This window comes from Macrobrachium rosenbergii, chromosome 3 (assembly GCF_040412425.1).
Source record: "Macrobrachium rosenbergii isolate ZJJX-2024 chromosome 3, ASM4041242v1, whole genome shotgun sequence".
NCBI classification, from domain to species: domain Eukaryota; kingdom Metazoa; phylum Arthropoda; class Malacostraca; order Decapoda; family Palaemonidae; genus Macrobrachium; species Macrobrachium rosenbergii.
The window spans coordinates 59,973,154-59,987,312 of NC_089743.1; the positions used below are offsets into that span (position 1 = coordinate 59,973,154).

At 40.7% G+C, this 14,159-nt stretch overlaps 1 protein-coding gene across 2 annotated transcripts in view; it reads left to right on the plus strand.

The window, feature by feature from the left end:
* The window catches only part of LOC136856108 (uncharacterized), a 140,928-nt gene that overhangs the window by 82,623 nt on the left and 44,146 nt on the right, over positions 1-14,159 (plus strand). For both annotated transcript variants that reach the window (XM_067133767.1, XM_067133760.1), the window contains exon 2: positions 13,905-14,116. In XM_067133767.1, coding sequence (XP_066989868.1) covers positions 13,905-14,116 — 212 coding nt within the window. The remainder of the gene's footprint in view (positions 1-13,904; positions 14,117-14,159) is intronic.

The following is a 14,159-nucleotide window of genomic DNA, read 5'->3' on the forward strand; positions in this document are numbered from 1 at the left end:
ATATTCCACAGACAGACAGCGCCGTAAACAAACTAACGACCTCATCCCTCTTCCAACAACCGAAGCACTCACTTACGACAATTACACTCTCTCTCTCTCTCTCTCTCTCTCTCTCTCTCTCTCTCTCTCTCTCTCTCTCTCTCTCTCTCTCTCTCTCTCTCTCTCTCTCTCTCAAAACGTTGGGAAATGCTAAATAAAAACAAGTTTATTCATCCCTCTATATTTCTCCCCCCTTTTTAGCATTTCCCAACCAATACCTTCCACACTGCATTCAAATCGCCTTTACATAACACCCACGGATGCTCACTAGCAGGTCCTCTAGATCGCGTTCATGGGCACGCAATCATTCTCTCAGAATCATTCTCTCTTCTAGCAACATTCAAATCCACATCTTCTCCTCCATTCTCTCTCAGATTCACGCTGTCTTCTTCACTATTCCCACTCTCAATTTCATCCACAATCTCATCTATACCCTCTAACTCGTTCCCAAATACCTCCCCCAATTCTTCAACTAACCCATCCCATTCGCTCATTGACCTTTCCAATTCTTGCAACGATTCATTCATGCTTTCAATCACTCGTCTATCACTGCTACGCTCTCTTACTCTTACACTTTCGCTCACCTCCAACCGTTCACTCACCCCTACACGTTCAGTCAACTCAGTTATATCAAACCCGCATATGCTATACGTTCTATTCATACCATCCCATTCATCCGTATTACACGCTTTATCACTCATTTTCACTTTGGCACTCACACCCTATCACACAACTTACGACCATTCAGTTTACTTACGTTCTTCCCTTTCTTACGTTTCCTACCATACTCTATCAAAACAAACTGCTGATCCTCATGCAACAACCCCTCACGTACATGCATCACACGCACCGCTTGCATCCTGGAGGACCCACCCATTTGAACCCCTTCACACTCAGTTTCCCGAATTCGCTGTCACAGTCACCCTCTTTCGTCTACATACACTTGATACATGCCCTTCCATTCCACATTCGACACACTTCGCTCTCGGTTCTGAACACATTCTCGCATAATGCCCATTCTTACCACAGTTGCCACATATTACATTCACTGGTACCCCTACAACCATTAGCAATATGACCCACCTGTCCGCACCTGTAGCATTTAACCCCTATCTTTCAGACACTCCCTTACCAAATGTCCCGATTGCCCACACCCAAACACGCTCCTAAAGCCCACCTACACCCATTCTTTGTATGTCCTTCCTTTCCACATCTAAAACACTTCGCTCGACTTCCACTCATCGACCTTCCCCTTTGTACACTACTATCCCTAACCCGTCCAACCCGTTGTTCCCTTTACAAACCCATCATTCATCCTCCCTGGCACCTCCACATTACTTGCTCTTACACTCCTATCTATTACACTATCGGCCATTCTCATTGGGCCCCTCAACACTGCATCCCTAAAGCTTCCGAACTCTGGTACCCTCTCATCTACCCCAGCCCTTACACTTACACTTCTGCTCTCTTTTATAACCCTGTCAAGCTCATAATCTTCTACAATTTCCAAAATTTCTCCCCAAGTCAACCTTTCATTCGTCCATCTTTTCTTCTCCTTCCGCTTCAAGTTCACAAATTCTCTAACTCCATCTGGCACTGTCCCTAACAACTTCGTACTAACTCCTTACATTCATCTATCCCATCATCCCCAAACTTCTTCCTTGCCAACGTCTCCAGCCTACAAGCATACAGTGACAAGGTTTCCCCAGCTTTCATTCTTGCCTCATCAAATTCATTCTTCCTCTTATACTTAACACTCGCTTTCATACGCCTCGCTTGCTCAACTAGTCTAGCTTTCACCTTGTCATACTCAACATCCCCACACTCATAATAACCCTATACATATCAAGTAAAAACCCAGTCAAATACTCTCCTAATTCTCGTGCCCACACTCTCTTACTTTCCCCATACTTATCCTGACAAAACCTTTCATACTCCCTAAAGAAATCATGCACATCCCTACTTCCATACTCATTATACTTTTCACACCGGGTACCTCCCTCACATACATAGCCTTTCTCACTTCTTTCTCACTTTCACTCTCACTTTCGCTACTTTCGCTCTGTCCTTTCATACCCTCTTCCGAATACAAAGAGTCCACTTCTGCACTTACATTCATCTTACTCATTACACTCTTCTTCCCCTCTTTTTATCCACTTTTATCCACTCACCTCCATCCACCTCACTATCACTACTGCCTTCACCCTCTCCCTTCTTTCCTGCCTTTCCCACTTCCTTACCCTTCTTACCAGTTTCCTTTCCCTTTCCCTTCTTCCCTTTTTCTTCCCTGACTTATCCTTACTTTCCTCTGTTCCTTCCCTTGCTTTTCATTCCCTTTTCCTTACCCTGCCTCTCATTCCCTCGTTTCTTACTTCCTATTCCCATATCACTTTCATCACTCACGCTTCCATTCACTTCTTCCTCCTTTTCTTTCTCTCTTGCCCCTTCACACGTTCCAGAGAACCTGCCTCCAACAGCCCCTTCTCCAAAAACACCCTTGAACATACCTTTCACCATTTCTTCCACACCTTTCATCATTCCCTCCAACTTTTATCCACCCTCTCTTCCATTCTCTCTTCTGACTCTTTCATCTCCCCTTTCATTTCTTCTTTTGCACTTCTTAGCATTCCCCCCATCTCCTCCAACTGACTCCTCAATCTCTCATTCTCACCCCTCAACCACGTATTCTCCTCTCGCAACCTCACCAGTTCCTCTTCCATCCTTCTCTTCAGTCACACTACCAGCCACCAACCTCAATTGCAGCTGAAATACCAGCTGCCCCACGTTGGGCGCCAAATATTATGTGGCGGGATTTTAAAACAAAAAAAACAGTACACAACACTCACCCTGGTCCTCGGTTGCTGGAAGATGGAGTAAGGCGTCCACGGTCGCCAACACAGCACACAAAACCACACAAACCAAACCAAAACAGAAAAACACACGACTCATGAACATACAGCAACAAGAACAGCACACTAACAAGGGAAAACAACTTTGCATCAGCACAAAAAAAACTGTCCAAACCAAAAAACAGACCAGCACTAGCTCTGACTCAAGACTCAAAAAAACTGCCTTTTAAAACCGAAAAATCCTCACACACATATTCCACAGACAGACAGCGCCAGTAAACAAACTAACGACCTCATCCCTCTTCCAACAACCAAGCACTCACTTACGACAATTACTCTCTCTCTCTCTCTCTTCTCTCTCTCTCTCTCTCTCTCTCTCTCTCTCTCTCTCTCTCTCTCTCTCTCTCTCTCTCTCTCTCTCTCAAAACGTTGGGATATTGGAACCTATTTTTCTTGGCCCTTTGGTGGCTGCTCAACAAGTTGTGTTTTCTTACCCAGCTCCTTCAAGAGGGCTAGTAGCATCTTGCCTAAGGTGTTGGTTCTGGAAGTCAGAAGGATACCGAGAGTGACTGGCCTGTCTTCCGCCTCCTTCCCTGTCCTCCTACTTCTCCTCCTTCGGGATGAGATTAGGACTCGAACCAATACTTGCTAGATCTGGCGTTTGATGCGGTAAGACTACGCATCGAGCACCTGTTCTATTTTTCTTCTAGAATCATAGAAGCAATTCCGCTCCTTCCTCTAGCAAGGGGAGGAACGAGAGACTGGCAATAAGGGAATCCCTATCTCGGGTTTTCCTCACTGCCTCCAACTCTAAGATTCTTGTTTTGTATGAGTTACATTTCCTCACTCGTGAAAAGGTCCAGCACAGTAAACCCCCCGTATTCGCGTTCTCAAGGTTTGCGGACTCACCCATTCGCGGGTTTTTCTGTGGAACCTATCTAAAAAATTTTCGCGGGAAACTCACGTATTCGCGGATGCAGATTTTTTTGTCTTTTTCGTATAGCAATATTCTGAATTTTCATATTTATTGTATAATAACATTAAATAATCATGTAAATCAATAACAATACTGTACTACAGTACTGTACATATAATAGTAATAGAAATTAAATAATAATATTATGTAATACTACACTGGGTACCTTAATAATAATAAATAATAAAGTTAAATCATATGGGTAGTAACTGCTGATGAATGTTGATTACTGTATGCTGTAGATGATGATGATGATGAATTAGCTGCGCAGTACGATGAATGACGGGAGGCGCTGTCATGTCAAGGTATTTGAACATGGCAACGAAGGTGGTACAGTAGGGCTGCATGAGTGTTTTACCTTGTTCATGCTCAATGCAGTCGCCGTAGTTAATGTTGCTGTAATGGGCTGCTACCTCTCCGTGACTTTTGCCCTCTCTTAACAAAACAGTTATGTCTACAGTACTTTCTTCTCATCAGTCATTACAGTAATTGTAGGCTATGGCCAGAGGCCTTAGAAGAAGCAGAGCATTCAGAGGACATCTTAATGCACGATTTCAAAAAATATTTTTAGGCCATAGTACTGTACACGCAAAACACACAAACGAGAGATAGCAATAAAACGAGTTATATTGGGTCATTTGCCGATAATTTGCCGCTACGGTATACGCATGGTACTACTGGTTGCGCGTACATATACTAACACTGATCCTCTGCGCATACAGTACGTACATTTTATAAAATGTTTTGTTGTATGATTTTTAAATATTACATAAAAAAGTGTTTTAGGATGATACATAGTACAGTACAGTACTATGGGTAGTATGTAGAGCATATCTAAAATACGTAAGACAACAGGAATACTGCAGGGTACGTATGTTTACATCTGCGGTACGTAGCATTTTCATGTATGTACTAAGTATATCGTCACCCTCAAACTAACTGCCTAAGTCATTTTTCATTAATTTTTGGATTTTTGCCTAAATCAAATCTCCAATACTGGTATACTTGTCTAAGTCAGATGTAGAAAGTAAGTGGAATAAATTTCCCCAAAAGCTTTCTGCCTAAGTCACTCAGTGACTTAGGCATTATTATCACTATGCCTAAGTCATGATTGTGACTTGGGCAAAAAAATGACTTTACTAATTTTCAAATATTACAGTACTGTAATATATTAACGTAAACACAGCAAAATTTCAATAACATATATTTGTTTTTCTTAAAAGTGCTTCACCCAAGCCACCTCTCTGCAAATATAAAGAACTCGCGATGCTGGACGCTGTGTACCCAGGACCAGTGATACTTGACACACTATTGGCTGTCATCTGCAAAGCAGCCAATCCAGAAGCACCATTCATTTTCCTTGGCGCTCATTGGCTGTTCACTTGGCGCTGATTGGCTGAACATTCACAACCAACTCGCGAACATGGAATTCTGGGAGACCGCTCCACGGTATCCTTCTCACTTGTGCGTACTGTAGTTCGCAGCATCTTCTTACAGTGTGAAACCGTGCATCTTTCCGTTTGGATTTTTTATCTTTATGCATCAGCGGTATTCGGCCCTAAAATGCCTCCTAAAAAACGCCCTGCTCCTTCAAAGCCTTCTGGCAAAGTCTAAAAGAAAGAAGACTGTTATGAAACTCGAGGAGAAGGTGAAACTTCTTGACAAGTTAAAGGAGGGCAAAAGTTTTGCCGCGGTTGGCCGCCATTTCAGTGTTAATGAGAGCACAGTGAGATATATCAAGAAGAAAGAAGCGGAGATACGCAAGTCTGTGAGTATGAGCTACTTTGGTAGTGCAAAGACAGTTTCGACAGTGCGGGATAAAACAATCGTGAAGATGGAATCTGCCTTGACAATCTGGATAAAGGACTGCCGGCAGAAGAACGTGCCCCTCGACTCCAACATCATTCGCGAGAAAGCGTGACAACTCTACCAGCAGTTATCAACTGCTAAGGAAGGCGACAACGTAGTACAGGCAGAGGAAGGCGTTGAAGAAGGCGAATTAGAATTCTTAGGCTTTGCTGAACCAGCAGAAGAAGAAGAGGGAGAAGAGCCCCAAGGAGGACCATCATCAGCGCCTCAAGGTTTCCAGGCCAGCAAGGGGTGGTTCCACCGATTTCAAAAGCAGTTCCACCTAAAGTCTGTTACATTACATGGGGAATCAGCATCTGCAGACATTGAAGCAGCCGCGAAATATCCGGAGGCCTTCAAGAAGATCATCGAGGAGAAGGGCTAACATCCAGAACAGGTGTTCAATATGGATGAGACTGGCCTGTTCTGGAAGAAGATACCGTCCCGGACATACCTTATGAAGGACGAAGCTAAAGCCTCCGGATTCAAGGCCCAGAAGGATAGGGTTACCCTCATCGTGTGTGGGAATGCAGCTGGTTTCATGCTTAAACCAGGCCTCATTTACAAGGCTGCAAACCCCTGGGCCCTCAAGAATAAGAACAAGGCATTTGTTCCTGTGTTCTGGATGCATAACCCTAAGGCCTGGATCACCAAAGTCCTCACAGAGTACTGGTTGCTGATTATGGATAATGCTGGTGGCCACCCTCTCGATCTTTCTTACAAGGGAGTCCAGCTTGAGTTCCTCCCTCCCAACACCAACTCTCTCCTCCAGCCTATGGACCAGGGCGTGATCCGTGCCTTCAAGGCACTCTATACTCGGGAACTCCCTCCAGCACTTTGTAAATGCAATGGACAGTGACAGTGAATTTACGCTAAAAGAATATTGGCGTAAATTCACGGTTGCCACATGTCTGAGCATCATCAGCCAATCACTGAATGACATGAAGGAGACCCTGAACGCATGCTGGAACAAGTTGTGGCCGGAGTGTGTTCATGATTACAGGGGCTTCTCTCCTGAAGAAGTTCAACATTCAGCCATTAATAGGGCTGTCCAGTTGGCAAGGATTCTAGGTGGGGAAGGCTTCGAGGACATCACCGAGGATGAAATCAGCACCCTTATTGATGCTCACTCTGACCCCCCTGACGGACCAGGATTTGGAAGAGCTGATGAAGTCCGCCAGTGAGGAAGAAAATATGCGAGGTTCAGGGGAGGAGCAGGAGGAAGAGGAGAGCGGCCTGACTTTGGAACGTCTGTCCCACATTAAGAGAATGATTAAGGATATGCAGGAGTATGTTTCAACATGGGATCCTTTTGTGGAACGCTCCTTAAAGTTTTCAAACATCCTTGATTTAGCATGGGAGCCCTATAATCAAACCCTCACCACCATGAAAAAGCAGCGACAGCAGCTGCCTATCACCATGTTCATCAAACGGACAAAGAAGGCCCCTCCAAAGCCCCCCAACTCACCCGAAGTAGTGCCTCTCAAATCGCCCAAAGAAGTGCCTCCCCAATCGCCTGAAGTAGTGCCTCTCTAATCACCTGAAGAAGTGCCTCCCCAATTGCCTGAATTAGTGCCTCAGGCACTACCCAATCGCTTGAAGTAGTGCCTCCCAAATCAACTGAAGAAGTGCCTCCTGAAGCACCTCCTGAAGGTGAAGAGGCACCCTCAGATGAGTTGTAACTCCTCTGCTTTGCTGTGCAGTCATATCTTCATCGTCATTCATGGCACTGCATAGCTAATTCATCATCATCATCTTTAATCAACATTCATCGCTGGTGAGTACCCGTATGATTTATGTATGTAGTAATCTTAATATATAAGCAGTATTAAATTTTTTAAAATGTGCATAAATTTTTTTTATTTTTTGTCTCTCTCTTTTTGTGAATTACGTATACGTAAATACCAATGTTCTCCCCGAAAAGAAAACAGGACGGCTTGTAACTGTATGAAAGAAAATGTGCGTGGCTGAATACGTAGGAGTGACTGGATTATTTTCACCTACAGCTGTAAGCCATGCAGTACTTATGTATAAATGTAAAGATAAAATTTTTAAGATTGCTTGGAAATTATATTAATAGTATCATTTCAAAGATTAATACAGTAATAAGGTAATAGTTTAATGTATATTTGATGTAGGCTGGTATTTTTAGGCATACTTTGGTGTTTGACCTTTCATGGTAGACAGGTACAAATATACATAGTAATAAATTTTTTTAAATGTGCATAAGTTTTTTTATTTTTTGTATCGCTCTCTTTTTGTGAATTACATACTGTATACGTAAATACCAATGGTTCCCCCCCGAAAAGAAAACGGGACGGCTTATAACTGTATGAAAGAAAATGTGTGTGGCTGAATATGGCTGAATGTTGTAAGGGGGACTGGATTATTTTCACCTACAGCTGTAAGCCATACAGGGACGTGACTTATAAATGTAATGATAAAATGTTTAAGATGGCTTGAAATTATATTAATAGTATCATTTCAAAGATTAATACAGTAATAAGGTAATAGTTTAATGTATATTTGATGTAATTGGTATTTTTAGGCATACTTTGGTGTTTGACCTTTCATGGTAGACAGGTACAAATATACATAGTAATAAATTTTTTAAATGTGCATAAGTTTTTTTATTTTTGTATCGCTCTCTTTTTGTGAATTACATACTGTAGCGTAAATACCAATATCTGAAAAGAAAACTGGACAGTTAGCTTATAACTGTATGAAAGAAAATGTGTTTGGCTGAATACATTTTTATAAGGGGGACTGGATTATTTTCACCAACAGCTGTAAGCCATACAGTACAATACGTATAAATGTAATGATAAAATGTTTAAGATGGCTTGAAATTATATTAATAGTATCATTTCAAAGATTAATACAGTAATAAGGTAATAGTTTAATGTATATTTGACAAAAGGCTGGTATTTTTAGGCATACTTTGGTGTTTGACCTTTCATGGTAGACAGGTATAAGCGTTTTAAGAGGGGCGTTGTAAGCATTCGTGGATTTGAGCTATTCGCGGGGGTTCTGGAATGCATCCCCCGCGAATATGGGGGGTTCACTGTATCTGACATTTGATCTTGCAGTTCCTACACTCCGATCAATATGTCAGAGGCACGGTAGTCCTCCGCGCTCTTCTGACCAGGAGTAGCCCAGGTGTGCAGAACTCCAGTCAGTTCAAGAGACTCACTCACATTCCTCCCTCCAACCAGTGAGTTCCTAATGTAAAGGACCGATGGTTTGTATATCGTGTCGGAACAAATCACAATTTTTGAAAGTAAATTGTATTTTTCCTAACTATACAAACCTGGGGTCGTTAACATTACATTTTATTCCTGCCTCATGCCACCCCTTAATCTGAACCTGGACTGAAAGGCAAACTGGAATGTTTACATCTGGGCAGGTGGGTATTTCTGCCTACCTGACTGTAGTTACTGCCTAACCACCTTGTTCAAGAGTTTAACAGCCGTGTCCAGCTTCGCCGTAAGTAATTCCTAATGTAAAGGACCTCAGGTTTGTATAGTTAGGAAAAATACAATTTACTTTCAGAAATTGTGATATTGCCTGGTAATTTCTTACTTTTTCTCTTTAAAATTGTGTACTGTATATAGTCACCTGCCTAACCTTACTAGCAAATGCCTGTACCTTTTGCCAGTCTGTAACTATGATAATTTCCCATGAACAGCTGGCTGTTTACTTGTTATAGTGTTAATTTGGCTTCATTAATTCTTTTCCATTTTCCATATATATCTGCTTCTTCTGAGGCTGATACTGTATACAGTATGTTCGTTTCTATGGGAATACAAACCATTGCTTATTGTACATTAGTGTCCCTCAGCACAAGCTGGAATCAGTTATTGGAACTTGGTAACAAGGTGGTTGACTGATGGTAGGGAGGTGAGTGAGGGGGAACACCTCCTCATCTGCTGTTTACTTCAGCCGCTGTAAAGTTAGGTACGCTCTTGATGACTGCCAGGTTGAAATTTATGTAATCATTTTTTACTATATATGGTGTTTGTCTTTATTTTTCCAACATGGATTTGAACAAGGAAAGTGAACATTGAAAGTTGTAATGGACAAAAATTGGGTGTTGAGTCACGTTATGACTCTGGTGTTACTGTAACCATCATATGGCTAGCAAGCAGCCTGCGCTTCCCAAACAGCGTCGGCCCGGATGCACGTGTGCAGTATGAAGTACAGACTGTACTCCTCTTGCAATAGTTGATAGAGTGTGCTGTTTTACGTAGTGGACTGGTTTGTTTTGATGTCTTCAGAGACATAGTCACTTCATAAGAGAGATTGCCTACTCACTTTTGTCACAACTTGAGGATTGTAATAATCTTGGAGAATCAGGTCGCATCCCCAAGCAGCTGACAAAGCACCTGGGTATTTTATCCTATGAGCCATTTTGGTTTTGATGTGCCTCCTCAGCCTCATGTTGTATTTGAGGAAATTCATCCTCAAGAGTGACTTTTTCTGTAAGGAGTTCCTGGAATGCGTCTGCTCACAGCTGCATTGGAGGGGGATCAAGTGACTACCCCTTGTGCCTGTTTCAGTGACAACTGAAGTGGTGCTAATCAGCCCCAAGTGATTCTCACACCCAGCCTGCTCTGTGAGCAGGGAGGTCATAGAGGGTATTGCGTAGTTGCTAGATGACAGGAACCTCATCACTGGAGTTCCATGAACTCTGCACCTCTCAAAAAGGCATCTGCTTGTTCATGTCAGGTGTGTGTCGGGCAAGGAAGACATTCATTTGCATGTCAGCTAGACTTGGTATAACTTTTGACTCACTTCTTACTTTTGAGAAATATCTAATGAAAGTGTCAGCACATGCTGCACAGAAGTTAGGTATTATATGTAAGGCCTCTTGTTATAGGGACTTTTTCTTTTACACAATTGGTGCAGGATGATGGGAACAAATTTAGAGGTTACTACTGCAATAAAACTCTGACTTTCCTTAACCTATTTATTACTTCAACCTACAGAACTGAAACTTAACCGAAACTTAACATTGTAGTTCACCAAAACTTATTCTAACCTCAATCTTAATACTCTAACTGCATTCAGTATCATCCAAACAATGTACATGTAAAAGATATTAGATTGGTAGTCTGGTGCAAATTATTAACCTTAATACTACAGCTTATTGACTATCCTTAGCAATACAGTACTTAGCCTGATTTGTTAATCTTAATACTATGGTTTTCCGACAACAATCAAGAGAACCCTAACCTAATTCATCAATCTTAATATTACATTAATGCATCCAATGTTTTTTCAGATGATTATTCCATCTATTTTAACTAAGCTACCATGAGCTCTTCCATTAAGTTTCTTCACTATGTTACTATTTCCTAAAGTTACTACAGGCAGGTAGGTGAATGCACACTTGAAAGATAATTTTGTCAAGTCTACTTGGAATTTTCCAGCATTGATTATCTGAGAACCAATATGTCTTTCTTTACACGGAATTCTATATACTACAACATCACTGTCAGCCTGCTTCACACTCTGATTCCTCTCACACTGTTTTTAATATCCTTGTAATACACCTACAGCAATCATTTGACAGTATTTTGTATTATCAGTTTCTACTGGGAGCTTGAATAAATCATGACTCTAGGCTCACATAACGATTTGAATGCTAAGATTACAATGTTTCCAATAGGAATGTTCGAGAAACACCAGTTTTCATCATGTGCACTATCAACAGCAATTTACAGATAATACTTACTGCAAAGCAGGGTGAGCATTCAGAAGTCAAGTAAAGTCCTTGTTTCCTGTCATTACTTAGTCACCCAAAATTCTTTATAGTTCAAGTGAAGGGGAGTGGAGTCAAACCTTAGCACTATCTCATGCAAGCAAACTGTAAGTAAAAGAAAGAAAAAAGCAGTATGAATAATCAGACAATCATACACTAACAAACACAAAATAAATATAAAAAAAAACAAATGAAACAACATAATGGTTTTCAAAACACAGACCTTATCACACAAACCCAAACTTGTAAATGCCACCACATTGTATGTATAACAATAAAATCAGTGCTATCTGTTTTAGGCCTTTTGTCCTTCCATCACTTGATTATTGTTCTCCGGTGTGGATGTCTGCTTCTGCCAGAGATTTATATAGAGTGGTTCATTGTGGTAGGTTTCTCATAACACTAACATTTATGACCATTGGAGGATGGTCTTTTGTTTGTCAGTTTTCATAAACTGTATTTTAACGAACTTTGGCTATCACAATTGATCCCTGGTCCTCTTTTCCTTTCAAGAGCAGCCAGATGGGCTGAGCTGCAGCATCAGTATTCAGTAAATGTTGACATGCTGTCAAACTTCTCGGGTCTGTTATTCCTCATACTGTTGTACTGTTGAATAGTCTTCCTAAGGATGTTGTGCAATTAGAACCTCAAAAGTTAAAAAATTGTAATATCTTTAGTCACAACTTGCAGGGAATTTACTGAAATCACTCTGTCCTTTTGGCTTAAGAAGGTCATTCTGTATACCTGTTGTTCCACTTCTGTGTGTCAGCAATCCATATTGAGATTCAAAGGGTGTGGTCAGGGCCTTAGCAACTTTGATTGCTTCTTAAGGGAACAGATGCAAATTCTATTCTGAATATATACACACATGGAAGTCTTGCCTACTTTTATCGGTTTTAGGGGCATGACTTGTAAATGTGTAGATACTAACTCAGTTGGCCCTTTCTTTGTAGCAGAGTTGGTCCTTTCTTTGTAGCAGAGTAACCAAATATGAAAAATGTTAGGGGAAATCCATTCATCCTCCTCCTTATAATGCATCCTCTGACCTGTAGGCTAAATATTTGGGGGTACCTTCTACTGCACCCTAAGAGTGGTAAACATTTTCTTATTGTTGCAGCCTCTTGTTCAATCAAATAACTACCCATAGTTTTATTGGCATGGCCCAGTCTGTATCCTTACCTATTGCTAGTTTCAAGATGCCTGCCGTTTCCATTGACCTTGCATCCAGCAGAATCATATACCCTTACAGATTTAAAATCTGATAATTTTCTGGTAACAAGACCTTCCACTTTAGTAATTAACTCTGGCTATTGTAAAGTAATGAGGGTATGAATAAATAAGTCTGAAATTTGGAAATGTTTTTTCACATAAAAATCCATCTTATAATTTATAATAATAATTATAATTGGCTTTCATCCCTACCCCTCCAAGCTTCAGCTAGTTCAGAATATGCAGAGAATGTCCATTTCCACCACAGGGGGCTCTCAGGAACCTAGTGCAAACTTAGGAAGGTGGAAAGGGAGACTGTCTTTAAGAGCAATTTTGGAGATGACTACTATATCATATAAAGCTAATATTAACCCTCACAGTCTGGGCTAAATATATATTAAGCACACCCCTAAATTTAAGGATAGCCAATCGTCAAGGGGAAAGAGGAAGATAGGCATATGTACATGGCATAAGAAAAAAAAAATTCTATAAAATTTTCTGTACCTTCCTTGGGAAGTAGAAAGTGAATATTTCCAACCCAGTACAGGGCCTCTTTTCCAAAAGACCGTCATGAAAATATGCTAATTTTACAAGTTATCAGTGTTTTTTCTAATTTTTTAAAAACGTTATTTTGTAAAATTATAATTACAGCACACAACATCATAACAGGTAAGAATTAAAAGCAGTAACAGATTCTGAGTATATTTATTGTAAAATATTTACAAGATGTAATTGGCTGGGAATTTTGGACAACATTCCCCTAGGAGATCTCAAGGCAGACTGATTCCTCTCTGCTGTACTGACTAGCTGTTAGTTGGGGTAAGAGTTGCCATGATTCATTTATGCCCCATGGAAGTGATCTGAGCACTTTCCCACAAAATTCATTCAAATTGTATGGCACGAAATCTTGGAACATAAGTGTGTTTCCCGGACTCCACCACAAAGCTATACGTAAACATATATGTATGTTACCCATCCACAATTGGTTAAGTAATACTTTGGTATGAGATAAGTATAATTTTTTAAATTACTTTTTTTCTAGCCAAGTATTATTGTTTATAGTATGACAGTAAATTGTAACCTTTACAGAGTAAAAAGATATATAATTTTTTAGATTACTTTTTTTCTAGCCAAGTATTATTGTTTATAGTATGACAGTAAATTGTAACCTTTACAGAGTCAAAAGATAAAACAGTTGATGTTTTTTTTATAATTCCAGAATTTTCACCGTTTTCAAGACCCTTCAGGATCTTCTGGGGTCCAGACCTCATCCCATATGTCATGTTAAACAGAAAAGTGTTAGACTGCCAACATGGAAGAGATAGGAAAGTGGCATGGAAACAGAGGCAGAGAGCCATGAAAATGTTAGGTGATGATGAAGGAAAGCCAAGGATCAAAAGACGAAAGAAGGATCCAAATTTAAAGTCTCAGGTAATGTGGACTTTGGGTACAGTACATATTATACAGTGGAATG